Genomic DNA, 22,027 nt, shown 5'->3' with positions numbered 1-22,027 from the left:
ATTTTTCTGGTTGCTGTAACAAATGAAATTTTTCTCAGTGTATTCCGGAATCCCATTGCAATTCAATATGGCGGAGAACGTAGCCTCGTGACTTGCCGTATTTAATTTTGAGAATCGTTTTTTCACCCGTGTTTTACTTCTTGTGAAATGGATGGGGCGAATCGCAAGTCTGACAGCTTGCACGAGGATTCGCTTGCTTTGATAAACGCGGTGGAATATCGGAAAAACGATCAGCTGATCGGGCTTCTCGACGCCATATTGTTTCATGTTCCAATATCTCTCGTCACGCCGTGGTATTACAGAAATAAATCATCAGCCCTTCTTTAATTTAAATTCTGACTTCAGGTGAAACGGAGAATTAACGTAAAATTACACTGCGTTAATAACGAACGCGGTCAGAGGTAAGTGAGCGAATTAACTTGGTATATTTCGTGCCTGAAACAAGAAACCTGTGATTACGTGCCTGCGGGCTGTCTAAAGATTACCATTATTATTAACTGGTAACTAATTTCATTCACACCAATGTAACAAGAAGAAAAAGTCTCGAGGCTTCAGAGAACTAGGGAAATTTTTATTCCCGCCTATACAGCGACACACGGGGAAGAAAATTCATTTCCTCGACTAACCTTCTACGTCAGAGCTGCGTTTCAAACACCGCGTTGTATTCACCCGGTACGAATGAAATAAAATAAAAATAAACGCACGGTAAATAAGACGAGAAAAGTATATAAATGAGGGAAGAAAAAAGTGAAAGAAAGCGAAGGGAGGGGGTTAAGAAGAAACTTTCTTCACCATCTTTACGTTTAATCGCCCGGATAATCTTAAACCAAATTTACCATCGCCCGGCTCGTATCGTCGTCTTCGTCATTTATTCACCGCGTATATAATCGTACAAGGGTTTCTTTATCATCGTTACAGAGAATTTCATCCCCCCCTAACGCCGATTTTCCATGCCCACAAAGCGCGGCTGTGTAACCGTGACACATACCTGTACAAATTGTACACCCGTATTATACTCACACCTGTACATGGGTATATACTAATAAGATTTACTCGAGGGAAATCTCCCTTTCAACCCTGGATTATAACGGCGGAAAGTAAAGGCGGTGACAAAGGTACCTGCAGCTACGCTAGCGACCGTTGACAGTATCGCGAAGTACCCTAAAGTCTAATGGCTTGATCGTGTAGGAACTTTCAGAACAGCCTCGGCTCTCTCAGGATGCTCGGTAAAAAATCACAAGACAAAAGTTGAAAAGCTCTGACTGAAAACGATTCTGCTCAGGCCCGGCTCAATTGTAAGAATATCTCATTCGACGCGGTCGGGAAGAGAAAAAAATTCAAAGCCACCAATTTGAACGTTAAAAAAGCCGAATTAATCAGAGAAACTACATAACTGCGTCGTTTCTTGAATTGTCTTTATTTTTTTTATTTATTTGTTTTATTCGTCGCATAAAACGGATTTTCGCATAGCAATAAATACGCATCGTCTGAGATGAATGTATTAACCTCAGTTTACGGCAGGAAAAGAAAAATGTGTGAAAGATAGTATCTTTATAAGGTACGTTAAAATCGAGGGTGGACGTAAAATTTACCGAAATCAAAGTACTCTGCAGGAAAACACATTGAGCAAGAAATCGAAACTGGAATGAATGTAGAATTGAATACGATACGACCGATTCGGTTTTTGCTGGGGTAAAAGGTGAGTTTGACGCGATAAAAAAATATTTCAAACAGCATAACAACCCACGAATATTGAGGGTGACGAAGGACGCCGAGACCGCTGACAGGATCAGAAATGAGCACAAGTAACCGAGACGACGCGATAATATCGCCGTGCAAATATCTGTTTGTGTAAAGTTATAAGCCAATTATATACCCGGGTGAGCAACGAACTTGTCGGTGTAAAAGTTGTATAGGATCGTTAACAGAGGCGAATTGTAATTGAAAATTGAAGAGTAAGCTATAAATAATTATCAAATGCACGAAGATCCAAAAGCGAGTTGAATGAATTAGCGACGAATACCTAATATGCAAAAAAAATTTGTTAAACGCTGTTTACAGATGACGGCTGATTCTGTTCATAGTGCGCTGCACTAGTCGTTAAGTATTGTAAATAATCGCGTCGACTAGTCGCTTGTTGAGATAGACGCGAAAACGCAATGCGATGTAATTTTCAACGACCCGATCCTTGTGGACTGGAATATCTCCGGGTGACTCGTCGCGTGTTGCCAAAAAAGAACCGGAGAGCTTTGGCGCCAGGACGTCTGGAGCCTCCTCATCGACCTGCACATCCAGCGGCTCTCGCACTCTCTCTCTTTCCCTCTCTGGTAGCTAAAGCAGCTGGTTTGACGCAACCAAAACACGCCTGGAGAACGCGAAGGTCGAGCGAAATCTGCGCGTCACGGAAGTCAAGACGTCATGCGAATCCGAGGGGAAAAATTTCGTCCGTGAATTCGGTACGAATAGCGGCCGTTAACAAAAGTTCGAAACGAGGATAGGTGAGAAGACGAAATACCTTCCGAAATTAAAATTTCCGTTACCTTTATCGTTATTTGCAACGATGATAAGTGAACGGAAACTGATGAAAAACATCCCCAAAATTTCAGAGGAATGAATCTGAGCAAATTCGAATAACGCAAACTGACGCGACGTATTAATGGCAATTTGAGAATTAGAAGCGTTTTTTTAAAATTATTATAGATCGTTTAAAAGGATTAAACTTTTCAAGTATTTGTTGTTCGATTTTTAATGTTTTTCGACTCAGTCTCGCCGCCAAGTATTTCAATTCTATAACTTACTTGCACAACCACTATACGATTCAAAACCAATCACACCGCTTCATCACGTCACGACACCAGCGAAGCTGCGAGCACTGACTGAGCTTTTGCTCCGGTTTTGCGTACCTCATTTAGCCAGGCGTTCAGCCGTGACTTAGGAAGAGTCGTGTTTTCAAAACACTTAGATATAAACTGATTGCGAGCCTGGATTTGTTGGCACGAAATTGTCGAAACTTTTGAACACGCAACGATAAGACTACAGATAGTGGATATTTGGAAAGATTTTTTATTTTGTATAACAGCGATCGCGATCATGGTTGTAGAATAATTGCACAATTCAAAAGCGAGGAATTAGCGTCAAGAAAATAGTAGAGGTCTTGCAGTTTTAATATTCTCGCCTGTGAAATTCACGTTGTAGAAATAATAGAATGTAATATTTTATACTTGTAACCGCAGAGAAAATTTCACGAAAAATTTAAAAGAAATAATTTTAAAAAATAAATAAATAAAAGAGAGGTATTAATGACGATTGAATTTTTGATATAATAGGACGGGCAATTTTCGAACCCTAAAAAAAAAACGATTCTTTCTATTTCCCGGGTAGGATCGATCGGGAAAAGTTTGCCAAAGATAAGATTACATTCCACAGCTCGCGGTGATTTATATGCAGAAATTACAGAATTTCCCGATTCTGCAACCGTCTTGTTTAAACTTAATCAAATCAAAAGATAATCGTGATTCGCACTCTCGGCTCTTTACCGCGTTTATAAATTCCGCAACGCCCTCAGGCTGAATTCTTCAATTTCAGTTGATTCGAAATAAACACTCGGTATATCTAACATAATGACAATCGAATATAATGAACGTATTTTGGCAAAAAGTAATTGATTTAACGTGCAAAAAGTTGATAAATAATTTATTGGTTAAAAACGAAGTGCAAAAATTAAAAAAGCTTATTTCCAAGTAATCATGCAAGTCGAGCATTTCTCCAATACCGTGAGATTGAAATTTGATTAAGTCGATACTGCAAGCTTTGAAAAATGGAAAAAACTTTGAAGAACAACTTTAGTGATCGAGTAAAATGAAGATGCGAGCAAATATCGCTAAGCGGTTTTCTTGAGACGCGTCTGAACCGTAACTATCTGTGAATCATTGCGTTTGACATTAATGGAGGTTCAGAAGTGCGGGACTTGTAGAGTGCCTATACCTATGTGAGAGGTGAATTTAATAACTCAATAAACCGCGACCCGCCGCTTGACCGATTATCCAGAATTCCCCACGTTTAATAATCTCACACCGCGCACATTTGCTTACAGGCGTGGGTGTAACGCCCGATCGAATTTGCACACCGCAGCTCTTCACCTACGTATTATTATGATAGCGAGCGGTATTTCAGACGATGATCGATGACCCTGCCAATTAAGGACGGCGCGGGCGGTTCGCCAAAATTGCGCGAAATTTCTAAGGCGTCTTTATTACGCCGGAGGCAGGCGGACGGACTCGACGAAGTCCTCGAGGATCCTGCAGGCGACCGGCAGGATCCTCTCGGCGAACTCTGAGGACCCTCATCAGTTGAGCGAGTCTTTCGTCTTCTAAGCTCTCGGGACGTGTAACCTTCGTACAACGTCGAGTTGACAAATCCCGCACTAACGGCTCGTTGTTCGATAAATGTTTTGAATTCGCTGAATCTTAATCGGCGCAATTTGGTTTCGCGAAATCAGGAACGATCGATTGTTCTTTTGTAAGCAACTGTGCCGCAATTACGCGTCAATTAACCGAATACCGCAAAACTGATTTTTCGTTGTTGCACCGGAAGTTTAATTTGTAAGAAAATTTTTATTACTGCGATGATGCGAGTCTGCGTGTTTTCTCTTCCATATCCGTCAAAGTAAACGCGTGTAACAATCTCTGATAAAATACCGGGCTGAGCAAAAGTTTATTTCACATTTCTTCTTTCTGCTTGTTTTCTTATACCTTCTTTTTCTAAACAATCGTTATGTTTATTCATGGAAAAGCCTCGACCTTTCGTTTAATACCCACATCACTTCAGTGCCTGTATTCCAATCTTACAATGCATAAAAAAAAAACTCACAGCGAATGGAAATGAATTTTGCACGAAATGTTTCCTCCGCACGAACTGCGAATACTATTATTATTAACGTAAACATCGGTAGTGCGGATTGCTGTATAATTACTTGCGAGTCATTTCTTGTTCTCGCGACGTTTAAAATACAGGGTTAAACATCAAAAATATGTATAGAAACTGTATAAAATTTTTTGAAAATTATATAATGCGAAAAATGACTACTATTTGAGTTTTCGTCTCACGGGTATTAAAAAGATAATAATATTATCACGTTGACGCGAGGTCATCGGTACGTTTCATCTGCTAGTGGCATTTGTAGTTCGAGTAAGCTCTCAGCTGTTCGATAACGAGCGTGGGTTGTCCAGCAGAAAAATTCTGTCCTCCACGATTCGCGGTGTAATTTTCAAACGCAGCCCGCGTGCTTCGGAATGTGAAAGAAAAAAGTACCTACGCAAAGAAAAAAAAATATACAGCGGAGTCGAAAACGTGGGATAAAAATACCTCAAGCGTAAAGTAATACAATTGCCCGTACGTCACTTTTTTTTAACAGTTTTAATCACGTCGATTTTAACAAAAACGGTAGATTTTTAAATTTATAATTAAATTATTATTATTATACGTGTATAATAAATTCAAAAGAACGATTCCAACGATTTCGGTCTCTGGAAGTGGCGTCAAACGATTCTGCGTTGCTAGGAGATGTATCGTCAAATTATACCGTAGCCGCGACAAAAGTATAACGAGCGAATAATTCAATTTGAAGATTAAATTCACGCCAGATTGATATATCACGGACGTACAGTTCGTTTCGTGAATATAAATTATCATCCGTCGAGAAGTCGTATTATAAAGTGAGCCATATTACAAGTACTTTGGTATAATTGTATGTATAAAAACTGCAAAAATTGTAAAGGGCACAAAAGTCATCGGATCTCTTGAAAATGTTCGATCGAATGAAATGTAGCAAAAATCGCGTGTTATACGTGAGGCTGTTGCGAGAGATTATTATTATGCGTTATTTGAACTTCGCAGAGGCAGATGGGCGAGTTGAAAGTTTGATATCCTTGAATTGTTTCTCGGTAACGATAACACGAGGAACCGGAGTGGGCGGCGGGTTGAATCTAGAAATGAAATGAAATCCAAACAGAATTAACTGTCTCAGTGAAAATTGGCCGACGTGACGAGTAAAAGCGTATTTGCCGGTGGAGAGACGACGCAGAATTTGATGTGGTGGTTTCGCGACGATACAGACATCAGGTAGTGAAAAATTTCATAGCTTACTTTTCTCTTCCTCTTTTTCTTTCGAAATTTTAGTAGGAAACGAATCAGTTTCAAAGCCGAATAACAAAACGATAGCTGGAACGCAATTCAGAACCGTGGCTATAAGAAAGCAAATTGTATGCGATTGCGAAACGAGTATAATAAAAGTAAAAATAATTTAATGAAATCCCGCAGGAACAGAGCCGGGATATAAAATACAGAACGATTTCTTCGACTCGTGCGAGCTCAACAGTACGCGAAACTCAAGAAGGAGAAAAGAACTTTTGTCACCCTACTTTGTATGTATTCCGAAACGAAGTTTTCTCGACTTGTAAAGTGAACCTGCGGCAGAAGCGAATGATTTATATCAGCGCCTTGGGCCTTTGAGGAATTTCCGCAGCTTCCAGGAGAGAATCCGAAGCGCGAAAGCTGAGAACGTACGCGGAGAAAGCACCGCGCGGAGGCTTTTTTCTCTCCCAGCCTTTTCCTTTTCTTCCTCTTCAAATCTGTTTCACCTTTTATCAGATGATGGCTTTCCGGGGAATTGAATCTCAAGTTTTAAATATTTACAAGGTTGGATAGTGCAGCGTGCGAAAGACCTGCCGAATCGCGTTTCATCCATGACCCTTTACGTAAAATGCTTTAACCGTTAAAACTCGACGAGAGAAATACCTCAGCTCTACTTATCGACGGCTTTTCCAAGTGCACAAAGTGCACTTTAAGCCCGGAAATTGATCGAACGACCGCGTTCACGATTTCGCAGAGCTTATATACATCGTCTCGTGGGTTTTAAAGGAGAAGTGCTAAAGACCGACAAAAAATGTACGGAATTGTGCAAAATTTTACTGCGCGTCTCTGTAATGCGAGGTGAAAATTTCTAAAAATTTATGAAAAGTAGAATGGCATAAATTTTACTAATTAGCGTGGTCATTGTATATGTTGAAGATTTCGAATCGCATAAAAATTAAGTTTCGATCATTTACAGTTTCATTGTAATGGTTTGAAAAATGATTTCATTTCCTTTACGCCGTCCATTTTTGGTAATTCCGATACATCATCCCACGGCATTTTAAATCGTAGATACGGATGAAAGGAGGATTTACGGTAGCTTTTTTCGTTTTTGCCGTCTGCGAAGTACACAAATCATGAAATTAAAGGGCAGAAACTTTCGCGAATGGAAGTTACGTTATAGGTATATTTCGAGATATTTCCTGGTTACCTGTGAACTATTTATTCAGAACTTCTGATTGCTCAAACTTTTCCGATTATTACATACAAACGAGCCACAATGAAAAGTGCGAAACCCGGCAAGAAAAATATAGATATATAGGTATTGTGATAACTTTATCAAAAAGGAAGCTGACGTATTCAACGAAATTCTTGAATGTCCAATCTGGTTATAAAACGACTATAGAGCTGAGAAAGAAAAGTTGGTGTACAGATTTTTGAACTACAATATTGTCACTCGAGTGGACAGAAATAATGACACGAGCGAAATGAAGTCCGTTCAAAACTGTGTAAACATAATTGTATATTTCAAAAATTCTAAGGCAAGGCACGTGTGAGAAATTTTTCTTTTTTATAACTGCGACCGAAGTTGTAGGATGAACTAACAAAAAGGGGTGATGATGAAAAATAAGTTGAAAAAAGAAGATTTCTCCTCGGAGTGGATGAAAGCCGTGCGACAGAAGAGAGAAAATGAGAAATGGTGGTGCGAAAAAAGATTTCAACTCTTGAGTAACGCCAGTCCGCTGCAAATCTGACGACCGGTGAGATATGGAGCTTCTCAAGACCGCAAGGCTCACGGGGCTGAAGCACAGCAGGTGTTCGTACAGAGTTCACCTCATTTTCTGCTTACGTTCTTCTCCTTCGCTCTGATTTATAGCCGCGAGTACTGTAACTCGCTTACGAGAAGAAGAAAACTCTTTCTTCGCCATCTTCATTTTTTTTTCCCCCCATTTCTGTTGTTCTTTTACTTCTTGAAATTTCTTGTTTTGCAACGAAAAACACTCTCCAACGGTAAACTTTTTACTAACGATAAGAGAAGCAGGATTCCCTGTGGATCAAATTTTCTGCCCCTATACAGATATATAACGCCGGTTTCTCCTTCGTTGGATCGTCCCATGCGGCTGAGGCAGGCAACCCGAGTTACACCTTATTATACCGGGCGTAAACGTGGGAACAACGACCTCGGCGCCTAGACGTAGGCAACCGAGGTTTACAATTTCATTCGTGGGATGGCAAATTGTAACTCCGGTAGCCTATCTGTAGGCGCCAAAGTGTCTTGTTTCTACGTATGCACGTATGGAGTGTACAGAAGGAGAGATATCTTAGGTTTATAAAAAGTGAGCTGATTTTTAATGTAAATATGGGTGGCGCTTATTAAACGTAAATTGCCTATCTGAAGTTAGCTGAAGTTGGTTTAAAATATAATAAGTATAACTGTGTAAATAACCTCAAGGTTCAATTTTGTATCAATCAGCGCCACGGCAGTTATTCTATGTACCCTTATACTCCACATTTCCACGTTTAGGCCCCTATATATATATATATATATATGTAACGGAAGTTTTCTGTGAGACTACCCTCTGAGCGTTAGTACGTAGGCAACCGAAGCTACATGACGTATTGCTACGTATTCGAATTACAGCTACGGTTGCCTATTAGTGGGCGTTGAACGAAAGCTAAATTTTGTATTGCTTCGTGTTTGACATGTAGCTAGGGCTGCCTATTTTCCGGCGTTACGTGTTGAGTTCCGGAGAAAACTTGCGCGGTACATACGCAACTTGGTTCATCAATCAGAATAATTTACGTCGAGGGTACGGATGGCGGTACATCCTAAGTAAAGTTGGACGAGCATGTTTTTGTTACACAGCATCACCGTCAGTGAAACTTTACCTAACAGTTTCCGCGTTACCGTTAATTGTGTGATAACAACAGGCTGCTGAGCCGCTAGAGTTCAACCCGAATCACGTTACGTGTCCTGTGGAAATCAGCTAACAAAGCGTGAAAAGCGTAAAAATGAAATATCGTTTCGATATTATGGATCTTTATTACAATATTGTGGGTACGTACAAGGAGAAGACACGACGTGATTTCGCATGTGTGAAATGAATGAATGTAGTGATGTTCAGTCGGTCAAGAAGAGTGTATTCCTTATCCCGATTTCGACACTTACGCGCTTGTCTCGAGACAATGGTTTTAGTATTGAATTGCCTACACACACGAGTTTCTCGTAGTTACACGCCAAACCAAATTATCCGCAGTACATATCCGTGTATGCATATTCAATAGTAATTGAGAAGCAGCCTTTCGAATGCGATAAATTATCGGCTATCCGCTGAACCGTTACTTGGGATAATCTTAACCCGTCTATTGTGATTTATATAATTTGCAGCTACGGCATGTACGTTATAACTTCGACCCAATTTAATGTCGAATTTGCTACAAGAATTGCTTCTCAATATTAGTCTTCTTGTTGTACTGATTGAAAAAAAAGAGGAAGGAAACATCAAATGTTGTAATGTCTTTCGTCACTTGCGTCATAAAAACAGGAACGTTTCATCGTCAATTTTCCCCCTCCTCTTACAGTAATAAGCTTAGCGTTTATCAAGAGATTAGAAAAAACCGAAACCTCGCTACAGCAGTTATCTATCATATATCACATATCTACACATATCTATAGCTAGATAGAAAATTTGAGCAATTCAATTTTCCTGTAGAAACAAAATAATGGTTGATGATCATTGTCCGAATTAGTTTTTATATCGATTTTTAAATATAATTCAGACGTCACATACTTTTTGGATATTAAATCTATAGAAAACTGACTTCGTTTTTTTTTTTCTTTTTTTTTTTTTACTTTGCTCATAACCAAAATTTACTGAATCTCGGTTCATTGCACTTCAGTCTAATTTTTCGCTCGATAATCAACAGATAACAGATAAGTTGGTTCCGGTAATGTATAAACATTGATCGACCGGCACAGATGGACCGTGTCATATGAGTGAGATTAAAACTTATTTAATGATTTTATTGATTGAAGCAATTTCGTTACAAAAGTCTATCAATCGCCAATTGATTAATCATGATCATCATCCTCGTCATCAATTAACTCCTACTATAAAAATAATAGCAATAAAGTCAACAGAAACAGAGGAGTACTTATTGTTAGGTACGTCTCAAATACCCATACCTAGAAAGAATTAACAAACGGCGAAAAAAGCTACACAATAAAGTTCGTTAAAAAGTTTGCTTCGAACCCAAAGGAAAATATGTATAAAAACTATTGCATGTCTTACATCCACAATTCATTCGTTAATGATTTGATATTTTTTTCTCTTTCTTTTTTTCATACGCGTGTAATGTTATTTTTGTCAAGTTTAATATTAATATGATAAAATGCTAATATATTTCATTACTTCTTAACACTTATACAGCGAGTTGTCAACTCGACGGTATCAGCTTTTATATTCAATATTGTTTATATAATAATCATTCAATTAATATGTTAACGCTATACTTAATTGCTAAATCTGAGCCGCACCCAACGAGACCACAAGACGAATTTTTCATTTGCTTCTTTTCAAAGTATCAATCAAATATCCTTAATTTCCGCGATACATGCAAAAAATTTTATCCTTACCTAATTTCACACTCATTGTCAGCAAATTCTGAATCTGCCTTACTCATCATTTTTCTTTCATCATGCTATCACTATTTACACGGGCTATGATAATAATATCTATAAGGTCCTAGTACAGCGATTATTTAAGAAACTAGACTTTATCCTTTTTATCAACAATCTCGAGCAAGTTTCGTTATAACCAAGATTTTTTCCAATTCTTACTTTCTCTCCATTATCTGTTTTCCAATTTATAAAACACGATTGTCCTCAATTTAGTTTAACGAATGCTGATACATTCGTTAATTTATTTAAGATCTATTTATAAACGGAGATGTAAATATTATTTCTTGTTGGAATGTTTTTAAGAAGCCACGCGAGGTAATCGCACGAATAATAGAAAAACATGATTGATATTGTTGATTATCAAAGTTCAGAATACAAACAATAGGTACGTGTATACATATATATATATATATATATTGCAATATTCATTGACGCTTAATTTAAAAACTGTTCAACAATTATCAACTATAACAACAGAATAATTGATTCTCAACGTGATTGGAAATTCTCGTTACGTGCGGTCTTCTTTGCTGGATATAGTGCATCATATAATCTATCTGTACACTCACAACCGTTCAGATACACAATAATATCAACATATTTAATATTGGACCAGGAGAGACAACAAAATTGAGAATTGATTGAATTTTTAGATATTTTCTCACTTTTTTTTTTGTTAGTTTTTCTTTTATATAAAAGTAACGTAATGTTTACAGTACAATATGCGTTTATACATTTGATAGCAAAGTGATGTCGAAAAAGTATTTTTTTTTTTTTCTCAACGTTTGTCTAAAAGATCATTAATATTATTATATTATTTCGTAAACTGTTTAGCTTTCTTAATATTACGAGAGAAAACGAAACGAGAGAGAGAGAGAGAGAGAGGAAATGAAAGATAGAAAGAAATAAGCAACGACAAACAAGACGTAAAAGCAATATTATATAACTATTTCTGTAACACTATCATGTACGTTTTACGCACGGTAGTACTGTAACGGATTATCGATAGAGTAAAAAACTATCCTCAAAAAATAAACTTGTCTACTATAGAGAACGAAATAAGGAAAGAAAAATCCTCGAAGATAATAAATCGATTTAATGACGTAACAGGTAAGTGTTTCTCTATAAATCAGATGTATCATTTCAAATAATATGATCAGAAATTTTATTTCTGTCTATGACAAGAGAAGGGAGAAAAACAAAAAAAAGACCCAGACAGATCACCTCGCCATATAATATTCATATACTCAGTTTCATTCAATCGTAAATTCACATAAGTAAGATATTATAATAATTTTTCTACAAAGATATTAATTAAAACTATTTTCAGATCAATGCCACGATCGGAGATTAATTAGTTTTTTTTTTTTTTTATCTTTATATTTTCTTTTTATTTATTTTTTTTTTTCAATAAAAAACTCCGGTCCGAGCTCGGATTTGAAAACAGTGGATCTATATAAGTCCATATTAAATATATTTTACAATAATATTATCATTGTACATGAACAATGTATGCTCTACACCATACTTTGTTAACGCCGGCTAACCAGCACAACTATCGTGATCAAAGGTGTTACATATTGGCAAGCAATAAAGTTGTTTTCGAGAAGTCGAACCTCCATGTATGCAAATTTATATTTAAAAGTGAACATCTATTATTTCTCCTCAGTTGAGTTATATCTGAAGGAAAAAAGGAATAAAATTTTATAAGCATCTGAAGCAGGAATGGACAACGTGATCAATCCCGAGATCTACCTTTCACTGTCGAGACTCTGTGCGATCTAAAAATCTCACATCTTTACCACAGAATTAAATAAAATATATTTTCTGGCCTAATAGCCACGATTGACCGATTCAACATCCCTGATCTATAGCGACTGCTTTTCAGATGCTCAATTTCAGAAATTAACAATATCTATAATAATTATAGTAATATTATGATAATAAAGATGCGCTGATTAGAATGACGATTAACAATAAGGTGTCACTTAGTTAAAATAGAGGAGGGGGACTGGATTTGTGAACCCCGATGTGTGCGCCGCCTTGGTACCTGTTAAAACATTACAATCTTAGAATTTTGTCAACCAAGCAATTACCTGCTAACAAAGAGTACAATTTTTGAATTATATTGTTAATAATATCTAATATTGTAACATCACATTTCAAGTATTTAGTAGAGCATTCACAGCAAAGTGATTTGTGGCAAAGTAGTAATGTCTTTAAACTTTAATTAAATGTATAATTATACGATATCAATAATCAAGCATAAAACTGCCTGTTTTCCTTTCTATGTTCTGTATGATTTTTTTTCTCTGTAATTAAACTTATCTAGCCATATATTTACCTAATGTCAGAATTTGGGTACCAATTATTTCCATATAAACATTGTACAGTTAGTATTTGATTGTTTTTAATTTTCAATTATTCGTGAAACTAAGGAACAAAACGTGTAAAACTAATTAAAAAGAAAAGGACTGGTCAACAATTTACGAATCCATTAAAAGAAAGATACAACTCAAAACTTTACACAATTCATAGAGTGTACTGTGAAAAGCTCGAGGAAAGATGGGATCATGTTTTATAAATTCCAAAACGTTAAAGACCGACTGAATAATTCAATTCGATTAAACTATCAGTTGTCCCTTGAAACGCCTATTTCACAATGATTAGAAATGATATAATCATTGAAAAGACCTCCCCACCCATATTACGGCATCTGAACACACAACTTACTAGAAACTTGAAATGATGATAAATGAAACTAACAATAAATGATCAGAACCGTTTAATTCCGTAATCGCGACAAGTTTTACATTTTAAATAAAAATCCAATTACATTGGAGACTGAAGTTACAAAATTGTTCGTTCCAACGCCGTAACACACTTTCCCAAATTTTTACCAATCTTGACAAAATTTCTACTCCATTTTCCATCGAGATTTTCAAACACGAGGCCAATAACTCTCGAGAGTTGAAAAACAAAGATGATAAATCAGTCCAACACTCACATGTAAGATGTGGTTAAAGTAGGCGGAGGGAGGTTATTCTTTCTTATCCTCATTGGTGGTAGAAGTGATGGTTGTTGTATTGCCTGTTGGAGTGGTGGCTGTGTTAGCAGCGGTGGTCGGCGAAACGGTTGCCGCGCTCAAGGTAGCAACTGGAGCAGATTTTTGAGGTTCCGAAGAAGGTGAAGAAGGAGGTTGAACATCGGCTGGCGCATCCGTCGCATCTTGGCTTGAGTCCGAACTGTCCTTAACTTCGTCATCTTTATCATCTTTTTTCACTAAGTTAGCATCTGTTTCGCTCTTGGCGTTTTCCCGTAAATCCTCCGGCTCCTCCGTCGTTTTCTCATCCTTGGAATTGGGCTCTGGTTTCTTTTCCACTACCGTTACCTCTTTGCTCTCTACCGGTTCTTCGGGACTCTTTTCTTCACTTGATGGTTTGTCGACTTCGTCATCTTTGATTTCATCAACTTCCATTTTTGTCGATTCGTCCACGGAACTCTTGTCATTTTGATTATTCACAGTCTCTTCTTCCGCATTGTTTTCATTGTTTTTATCTTGCCTTTTCGGTCGCCCGCGTCCACGGCCTGTTCCCTTGGCTGCAGTTTCCTTTTTCTCCTTTTTTGGAGGAGATGGAGCAGGCGTTGGTATCCCCAATCCACGAACTGAGCTGCGAGTACGTCTTCTACCCTCAACCTCTCCAACGGAAGTGTTTAGTCCCTTTAAAAAAATTTATCATCATTGATAAGCGGCACAAGTCAGCTTAATTTACTATAAAGCATGGAAAGAACTTCGAAGATTTCTCACATTGACTGATTCACATTTCTTCTTCGATACTCCTCACACAAATGAATCGAAATTGAAAGTTTGTGAGATCGACGAGCGACACAAACATTCATAACGGAAAGCCAAACGATTTACTTGATCGCAAATTATATGATAACCATAAGTCAGTTGCGAGTACGTGTTTACCGTTATAAGTTGACATAAATTTTTTTAATTCAATAATTAAAAATTTATTATAAAAGAAAATAAAAGACAGATTAGCAGTTGGCATTTTTCTAAAAAATCATATCTAAGATTTCCTCAAGTTACCAACTGTCTATATCTGATTACTAGTTTACCTGCATTTATCTACAAACTATAGTTCAAGTGCTGTACGTGCGTATATCGTAAGATAAATCTGGCAGAATGATACGAGGATAATTCATAAAGAGCGCTCGTAGGGCAAGCGGTGGGGGAAACCTCTCCCTCTAGTTCCCCCACTTGGGGCTTTACCCCCACTTTTACCCCGCCAACGTTCGCGTAGGCAAAGCCGGCGGGGAGGCAAAATGGAGGGAACTGATCAGGCAAGGGGGTGTAACCTTGGCCTCTTGGATCTTAGGAAAATTCCCTGTAGATTATGCAAAAAATTTGGGTTAATTTAACCCAACTAAGTAATACCTTTAATATGGCCTCGCCTTCCTGGGCTGTTCTTTCTAAGGTCGACAGCCTTTTTGAACCTCCACGTTTATTTTTGGTCGGAGTTGGTTTATCCTGGACTGTTTGGTCCTGGGAAAACAAGAGGACAAATGCATCAGTTTATTTATCATTGGGATTAGGTGTCTCTGAAGTAAGCTGGTGAAACCGCTAGTGACTGACTGAAGCGATAAGATTAAAGCGAGTTGGACTGAGACAAGAGTTTCGTTTGTTTCATTGTATGTCGTTGGTTTTCTTTCTTTTTTGTTTCCCGCCATTTTGATTTTACCACGAAAATACTTGTAGCGCAACGAGTATGGTACAAAAAATGAACTCAACATTGTTAGACTTTGCTAACGGAAAATTGTTGTAGAGGGAATATAAACGATTTCCCGCCTTTTTAATCATCTGCCGGCGTGCACCGACTACTCCGGACGAAAGGCGCAAATAAAAAAACATCCTCCATCTTTGCCACTAAAGGACAAATAGTACGGCTTTGAAAAATCGCTGAATATGACATCACGCGTATTAAGAGGAGCTTCTCGAATAATATTAATCTTCTGCATCTAGACGATTCACAGCGAGCCTATAATTGCTTAATACCCGCATACTGGAGAGTTGAGAATTTTCGAGATACCGAGCGTCGCCCCGTATTTGAGGGACTTACACGCCGCCTTGGCATGGAAACTCGGCTTGACGAAGGATTTTCACTGCTTTTCACGTACTTACCTTAGACACATCGTCGACACTGTTATCGTTCTTGGTCTCTGCTTTAATCTCAGACATTTCTTCGTGTCGGAATCACTCAAAAACACACGGAAACCACTGATTTACTACTAGAAATCGCAAGGAGCCCGGTCGCACTGTTTATACGATAAGCAAAGATGGCGGGTAGCGTGGGTCACGTGACCTCGTCAAACGTAGAGCGGGACGAGAGCCGCGCCACTACCCGTCGCGTTCCTGAACTATAAACACCCGCGGGTTCGCTTGCGCCAATTCAAACATTTCTATTTCAAACATCATTTCAGCTCCCGCATGCGGCTTTTTCCCGCGCCGCTTTATCATTCGTACTTAAAAATAGTAAGAGCTGGGAAGTGATGTGAATATTTTTGACGCTTCCTTTTCAAATGGTGTACAAAGTATTTTAAAGATATTTTTCAAAATTTTCGTGAATACTTCGAAAACTAGTTATGTACTTGCGAATACTTTTACTGTATAGTTATCGAAAAAAAATACATTTGTTTATCTCTAAAAAAAATTTAAAAAACAACAATAAAACGAAATAACTTCAAATTATTAACTTACGATATTGATTATTCCTAGGAATAATTGTTTTTTTTTTTCGTTCACAAATATTTGCATTTTATTTATGGAAAAGTTGGCTTCATCAAATAGATGTGGAGGGAAATCAGAAAAAATATATTATTCTGGTGAAAGTCTGTTTCCCATTTTCATCTTGTCTACATAAGTGGGATGAAAGCTTTATCTGTATTCAATTCAGCAATTAATACCGAGATTAAGATTCATATACGTTCTCGGGCCAAGAATTGCGTCTCTTAAAAAGCGAAAATAATCAATGAATTTAGTAAATCAATTGCGAATAAAAAATAAAGGAAAAATGATGACATTGATTTTATGACGATCTTAATGCTAACGTGCAAAGAAATATCAGTACCTTCAATGTCGAAGGGTGAAATTTCCTTAGAATATTTATGTTCCCATGGTAAATAAGGTAAGGTCCTAATTTAATTTTTGGTACTCGCACCTCAATGCGTAGGCATTCGCCTGAACCAAAACCTTGCTCTAAAGTCATCACTGCATGTTAAGAAAGCCGGAGCAGTCGGAGAATGTACAATTAAACGGACAGGGCCATTGTGACCCAATGATAAAAGCTGCTTTCTGGAAGCGTTTCGGGAATTCCAAGCACAAAGAGAGGTTGTAGCCTCATCCGGAAACATCACATAGTCTTCAGTATGATTAAATATTGCTTGAGCTTTGTGCTCCTGTTTTCCTGTGAGAAAAAAATACAAGATATAATTAAAAATGACCACAAGTTATGATTTTTTTCAAAAATGCACGAACTTTCGTTTCGCAGACATAAGCGTGATTTACACTTCGTTTTTGACTGAAAATGACAATGACCACTACAATCAACCTTTATTTTGTAAATAGTTGCAATTTTAATCTGTTGGTAAATGTGGATCACGCGTAAATGAAAAACTTTGACATGTACCAAGAATTACGATTAACATCTCAAGTGCCAGATCAAAGAGACTCGAAAACCTTTTACCTGTTGTACCAGCACCTGTGTAAGCAATCAAACATCTGCTCGTTGACAGTTCCCACAATTTAATCAAAGAATCTTTTCCAGATGAGAGTAAATACTGAAAATGAATATCAAGAATTTATATTCATATTTTTTACCAAGACACTTTAGTGACATGGGAAAGGACATCCCTGAAATTCACAAGGACAGCAAAGTGTAAATATAATTCTCAGCTGTGTTTGCCTTAGTCACGATTATTGACGTCAGTTTAATTTATAAATTAAAGAAGAAACATACCTTTCCATTTCTTGTAAACGTCACGGAGCAAACCTCGTACCCGTCGTGTGCTTTGACAAAAGTATTTATACACCGATTGGATACACCATCCCATAATTTAATACTTCCATCCTTACCAGCAGAGGCGTAAGTCTTACCGTCCAGACAATATTTAATGCTGGTTATACCTGCCGTATGCTGATGGCTGGGTATACTAGATACAAAGCACTGTGCCGTATTTACATCGTACAATCTAACGACAGGATGATTTGTTCCAACAACAAGAAAATCACCAGTCGGATGAAACGACAAGCATCTGATCTGGTCGGCGTCTGTTATAGTACGAAAAGCTTTCTTAACACTTGCTTTACTGAAGTCAAAGAGCTTGACTGAGAAGTCTCTGCTCCCGGAAACAAGTATTGGCTCCCTGGGATGAAACTCTAAGCAAGTCACCTCCTCCAAGTGATCGTACAGCGTTCTGATCACTGGATGCCCCCCAGTTTGATCACCAGGTGCCATTTCGTCCGGTGCAGATTTGGCCAACATTCTGTCAACATCTAAAATCTTTATCGAGGCATCGACGGAGCCTGTGGCAATTAGCTGTCCATCCGCCGAAAATGCTCCTGCTCTACAATTTCCTTTGTGCGATGTAACATACGCCGTTTCATATTGTGCCGGTTCTGGTGCCTGCGTCTGAGCCTCTGTTTCAAACTCTAAATCTAAACCAGGACCAAGAGTATTATCGACATTGGAAAAAGTCGGTAGATTATTTACTTCTTTTTTTGTACGATCTGGCTCATGCGCAGCACCGATTAACATCAAATGCAACAATCTATCCGAAGGTGGGCAAGGCGGCTCAGCTTGTATCATGTTCGACAATTGAACCGCCAGAGTTTGATGACCATCATAGAAAAGTTGGCTGAAAAATATGTTTTCCATATAACTAAGACCACTTTATAGATTAGTAAACACAATTTCATTACTTCGACAAAATGACCAGTCATACGCTTATGTAAAAATGTGTAAAATGCAGGATTTGTGAGACTGTGCCTCTTACAATTTGATATGTAAATGAAAGAGAAAATCAAATCAACTTCTGCCTAGTATTGTGATATCACAGTCTGTAATTGTTAGGCAAGGTGTTTCAAGATGTCACTGGAAGTTGGGAAAACTTAGCAAGTTAGTGAAGTATTTTTCGCAAATATTCTATATCTGAAAATTTTCTTACAAAAATCCGATTCCTCCGATATCCCTAACTATGGTGTATAAACTTTCATTGCTGGATACCTTGTCAAATCAGTTTTTCTAAACCCTCTAAGGGACGTATGAAATGACTAGTTTTGCAATAAGATATGAATAACCGTTTAGTTAATTGTCCGTAAATTTTTTTACGAAAACACAAATTGAAGCAATGGTGTCTGAAAATAACGAAAACGTGTAATGAGAAGTTTGAAGTAGTAAAAAATTTGAGATTTGCTTACCTGATCATAAGCCGATAGAGCGATTCTCTGCTTTTAATAATATTCTTCGGATCCAAATCTGGCTCCTTCATGTTTGAATGATAATCTTTATTCTCCTTCGGCGACTGAATTTTGCTGGTTTTATTTTTTCAGGCACAAAACGGAATCCGAAAATACGACCAACGACAATTCGTGATTCGCCTCTGTCACCGTCGTGGTCTCTGCGAGGTGAGAGGTTATGTTATGTTGATGCATTTTGCCTGTCGAAGTTAGTCGCACGATTGGATATCGTAATCAGAATCTCAATTTCTCCATAGGAATTGCCAATCGCATAACCTCCTCTCAGGATACAGGAGAAATGCCACAATGGCTGCTGCGAAAAGCGAAGTTGAATCGAGTCAACAAAATTTGACAGAAAGCTCAATCAAGGACTCTAAGATCAAACTGCGACCCACCTACGAACATGTTATAAGAAAGAGATTACCGCCACGTTTACCGAAGAGTGACAAGGACTTCTATATCACCAACAAAACAAACTTCAAGGTAACCTCAGACACCCTAACCTCATTTGGTGCGTTTAAATCACATGATGTTCCGTACCATTTTTCAATTATTTTATATAAATATCCATGGTATGGAGTTGGAAAACTGAAAAACACTGTAAACCAGTCTCGTACCTTCTCTTTTCAGCTTGTTTCTGGTAATTACAATTTCCAACGCTCCAGCTATTAGAATTTATAAATTCTTGCTTATATTTTGCACGATCGTTGCTTCATTGTGAACAAGAATATAATTATGCATGATTTCTCATAATACTATCGACTCTGTTTAAGGCTCAGCTGAACAAATGTGAAAAACTACTGGATTCCGGTGAACAAGAAATTGTTATTCATGCTCTTGGTGCTGCGGTAAGCAGAGCTTGCAATTTGGCCTTACAATTGAAAGAAAATCACCATGGCACTGTCGATTTGGACATAAATACGTCGACTGTAGATATAACTGGTAGGTAAAGCTGGGCTAGGATTTGAACATTGAATTGTTGAGTATTAATGATATAATTAATTTGACTTTTATAGATGATTTTGAGCCTATCACAGATGACGCTGACTATGAGGTAAATCAACGGCAAAATTCAGCCATTCATATTCGAGTGTTCCGCACAGCATTGTTTGAGACATTCAAATAAACACATACTATTAATTTTAAGTGAGTTTATTCAGTCTGAGGTAGTGTTTGGATGTAAGCTTTATATTTTATGAGACAATGAAGAAGCTTAATTTCCATATTTGATATTTGTTTTTTCTTCATTGTGAACTTCCTCAAGATGATATTTTCCCTCAACGAATTAGTGCACTGGCTGGGTTTAACGATATTTGAAATATGGATCAATCTTGTATCATTGACAATATTTACGATTTTGCTAGCCATGAAGATAGATAACAATTATTTCGCAGGCAATGGAGGCTGGTGGATTATATTCTCGCCATTATTTATCGGTGATGGCTTGAACACGTATTTTTGTGCAATTATTTTCATAAGAATGCAAATGGATGGAGTAATGAAAAGTGCTATACTTAGAGCACTATGGAGTTTGACTTTTCTTTTGTTAGTTTTTGTCTTCAAGTATTTACTTTGCAAAAAATTGTCAGGTCAAAGCAGTCTGGAATATTCTGAAGTTTTGAGCCCTGTTTTTATTCTCTTACAACTTATTGCTGTCAGGGCTTGTCAGCTTCACTGACCCAGGGCTTTAGGTAGAAATGATCCTGTCATAGAATTTTCTTTACAACAATCTTCTGTATATGTTGCAACTGAACTTATGTACACAATACGATAAACTGATGTAAAGTGCATTAGTGTCTACCAAAACTTTATTTATGGACATAAATAGTTCTCTTAAGTGCGTATTCAAACAAATTTCTCAAACTAATTTTAAGTAAGAATTGTGTTTATTTTCTTCCTTAAGCATTATCATATCTCAGATAGATAATTACGTTTGTTATTCGTCAAATATTCATCTCTTATTTCAGTGCTGTTAGAAGTGAAAGAGACTGTCAAATGCTTCAAGTTTCAAACTACTGCTTGGCATAATTTTAACTTTTGGAGCTATTGAAAATTACATTACATTATTTTAAAACGAGTATCCCAGCTTGGTACACTGATATTAAAATCTAAAAGTATTTATACGTGATAAATTTATGCAATAATATTACATCGTTTATTTTACATTTGATTCTTTTTAATGTATATTGCGCAACTGTTAGCTGCGGCCCAATGCAGTGAATTAAATAATGCAGTATAATGTAAATTAGATTAGGATTAATCTTAATTTACTTAGGTTTTATATAATCAAATATAAAATGCGTATGTAGCAGAAGCTGTACAAATAACCGAAGATACAAAATTCCTGCAAAGTATGATGTGTAAATACAATGAATAAAATTAAATTAAATATTGGATAACTTGTGCAGTTTTACTTAGTTCAATTTTCGACCTATGGTTAAAAAAAAAAACAATCACATTGGGCCAGTAATTTAAAACTGCTAATAAAAAAGGTAAGTTTTTGACAACATTAGGAATGGAATTACAAAGTAAGTAAAAAGCGAGTATTACTAAAACTTACATGTTAATAAGGTAAAAATTATTAAAATCCATCATGGTCTCATTATGAGTATTTTGTATCTGAAATAATTGGAGTGCAATATTATATAATCATGCTTATACATGAATATGAGTGTATTTGCTATTATAACAGT

At 37.2% G+C, this 22,027-nt stretch overlaps 4 protein-coding genes and 1 long non-coding RNA gene across 6 annotated transcripts in view; 2 read left to right on the top strand and 3 right to left on the bottom strand.

Annotated features, from left to right (window-relative positions):
- LOC124302485 (uncharacterized) overlaps nt 1-2,856 on the bottom strand; it is a 116,635-nt gene extending 113,779 nt beyond the window's left edge. Inside the window, exon 1 of the long non-coding RNA XR_006907716.1 lies at nt 2,541-2,856. This is a non-coding gene — a long non-coding RNA (uncharacterized LOC124302485). The remainder of the gene's footprint in view (nt 1-2,540) is intronic.
- A 7,142-nt stretch (nt 2,857-9,998) lies between these two features.
- Nucleotides 9,999-16,179, bottom strand: LOC124302472 (putative uncharacterized protein DDB_G0271982). Its single transcript, XM_046758698.1, has 4 exons — nt 16,002-16,179; nt 15,258-15,365; nt 13,821-14,534; nt 9,999-12,863 (listed from the first exon to the last, which is right to left on the bottom strand). Exons 1-3 carry the CDS (start codon nt 16,056-16,058, stop codon nt 13,854-13,856), a joined length of 846 nt encoding a protein of 281 aa, XP_046614654.1. The 5' UTR covers nt 16,059-16,179; the 3' UTR covers nt 9,999-12,863; nt 13,821-13,853.
- A 313-nt stretch (nt 16,180-16,492) lies between these two features.
- On the bottom strand, nt 16,493-19,499 carry LOC124302465 (cleavage stimulation factor subunit 1). Its single transcript, XM_046758688.1, has 4 exons — nt 19,296-19,499; nt 17,836-18,733; nt 17,563-17,656; nt 16,493-17,283 (listed from the first exon to the last, which is right to left on the bottom strand). The coding sequence occupies exons 1-4, from the start codon at nt 19,364-19,366 to the stop codon at nt 17,039-17,041; spliced, it is 1,308 nt and encodes a 435-aa protein (XP_046614644.1). The 5' UTR covers nt 19,367-19,499; the 3' UTR covers nt 16,493-17,038.
- Nucleotides 19,500-19,615: 116 nt separating this feature from the next.
- Nucleotides 19,616-21,730, top strand: LOC124302475 (ribonuclease P protein subunit p20). Of its 2 annotated transcripts, XM_046758705.1 has the most exons (4): nt 19,616-19,817; nt 20,108-20,276; nt 20,351-20,388; nt 21,302-21,730. In XM_046758705.1, the coding sequence occupies exons 1-4, from the start codon at nt 19,641-19,643 to the stop codon at nt 21,308-21,310; spliced, it is 393 nt and encodes a 130-aa protein (XP_046614661.1). In that variant the 5' UTR covers nt 19,616-19,640; the 3' UTR covers nt 21,311-21,730. The 2 variants fall into 2 exon arrangements, with proteins under 2 accessions (XP_046614661.1, XP_046614660.1); XM_046758704.1 differs by lacking the exon at nt 21,302-21,730 and having other exon boundaries at nt 19,617-19,817; nt 20,351-20,564.
- On the top strand, nt 20,599-21,124 carry LOC124302477 (transmembrane protein 203). The gene has a single exon (XM_046758707.1). It carries the CDS (start codon nt 20,599-20,601, stop codon nt 21,010-21,012), a length of 414 nt encoding a protein of 137 aa, XP_046614663.1. The 3' UTR covers nt 21,013-21,124.
- Nucleotides 21,731-22,027: the final 297 nt, after the last annotated feature.

This window comes from Neodiprion virginianus, chromosome 4 (genome assembly GCF_021901495.1).
Source record: "Neodiprion virginianus isolate iyNeoVirg1 chromosome 4, iyNeoVirg1.1, whole genome shotgun sequence".
Classification (NCBI taxonomy): Eukaryota; Metazoa; Arthropoda; class Insecta; order Hymenoptera; family Diprionidae; genus Neodiprion; species Neodiprion virginianus.
This window is presented reverse-complemented; position numbering and strand designations above follow the sequence as displayed.

Bases quoted from the DNA above. Each gene is read 5' to 3' on its own strand.
- LOC124302472 (XM_046758698.1), bottom strand. From the start codon at position 16,058: ATGTCTGAGATTAAAGCAGAGACCAAGAACGATAACAGTGTCGACGAT. The intron at 15,366-16,001 runs GTAAGTACGTGA...TTGTTTTCCCAG, and splicing joins GTGTCGACGATGTGTCTAAG to GACCAAACAGTCCAGGATAA. The intron at 14,535-15,257 runs GTATTACTTAGT...ATTTTTTTAAAG, and splicing joins AAGGCGAGGCCATATTAAAG to GGACTAAACACTTCCGTTGG.
- LOC124302465 (XM_046758688.1), bottom strand. From the start codon at position 19,366: ATGAAGGAGCCAGATTTGGATCCGAAGAATATTATTAAAAGCAGAGAA. The intron at 17,657-17,835 runs GTATGTTTCTTC...ATTCATTTTCAG, and splicing joins CGTTTACAAGAAATGGAAAG to TATTTACTCTCATCTGGAAA. The intron at 17,284-17,562 runs GTAAAAGGTTTT...TTTTTCTCACAG, and splicing joins CACAGGTGCTGGTACAACAG to GAAAACAGGAGCACAAAGCT.
- LOC124302475 (XM_046758704.1), top strand. From the start codon at position 19,641: ATGGCTGCTGCGAAAAGCGAAGTTGAATCGAGTCAACAAAATTTGACA. The intron at 19,818-20,107 runs GTAACCTCAGAC...ACTCTGTTTAAG, and splicing joins CCAACAAAACAAACTTCAAG to GCTCAGCTGAACAAATGTGA. The intron at 20,277-20,350 runs GTAGGTAAAGCT...TGACTTTTATAG, and splicing joins GTCGACTGTAGATATAACTG to ATGATTTTGAGCCTATCACA.
- LOC124302477 (XM_046758707.1), top strand. From the start codon at position 20,599: ATGATATTTTCCCTCAACGAATTAGTGCACTGGCTGGGTTTAACGATA.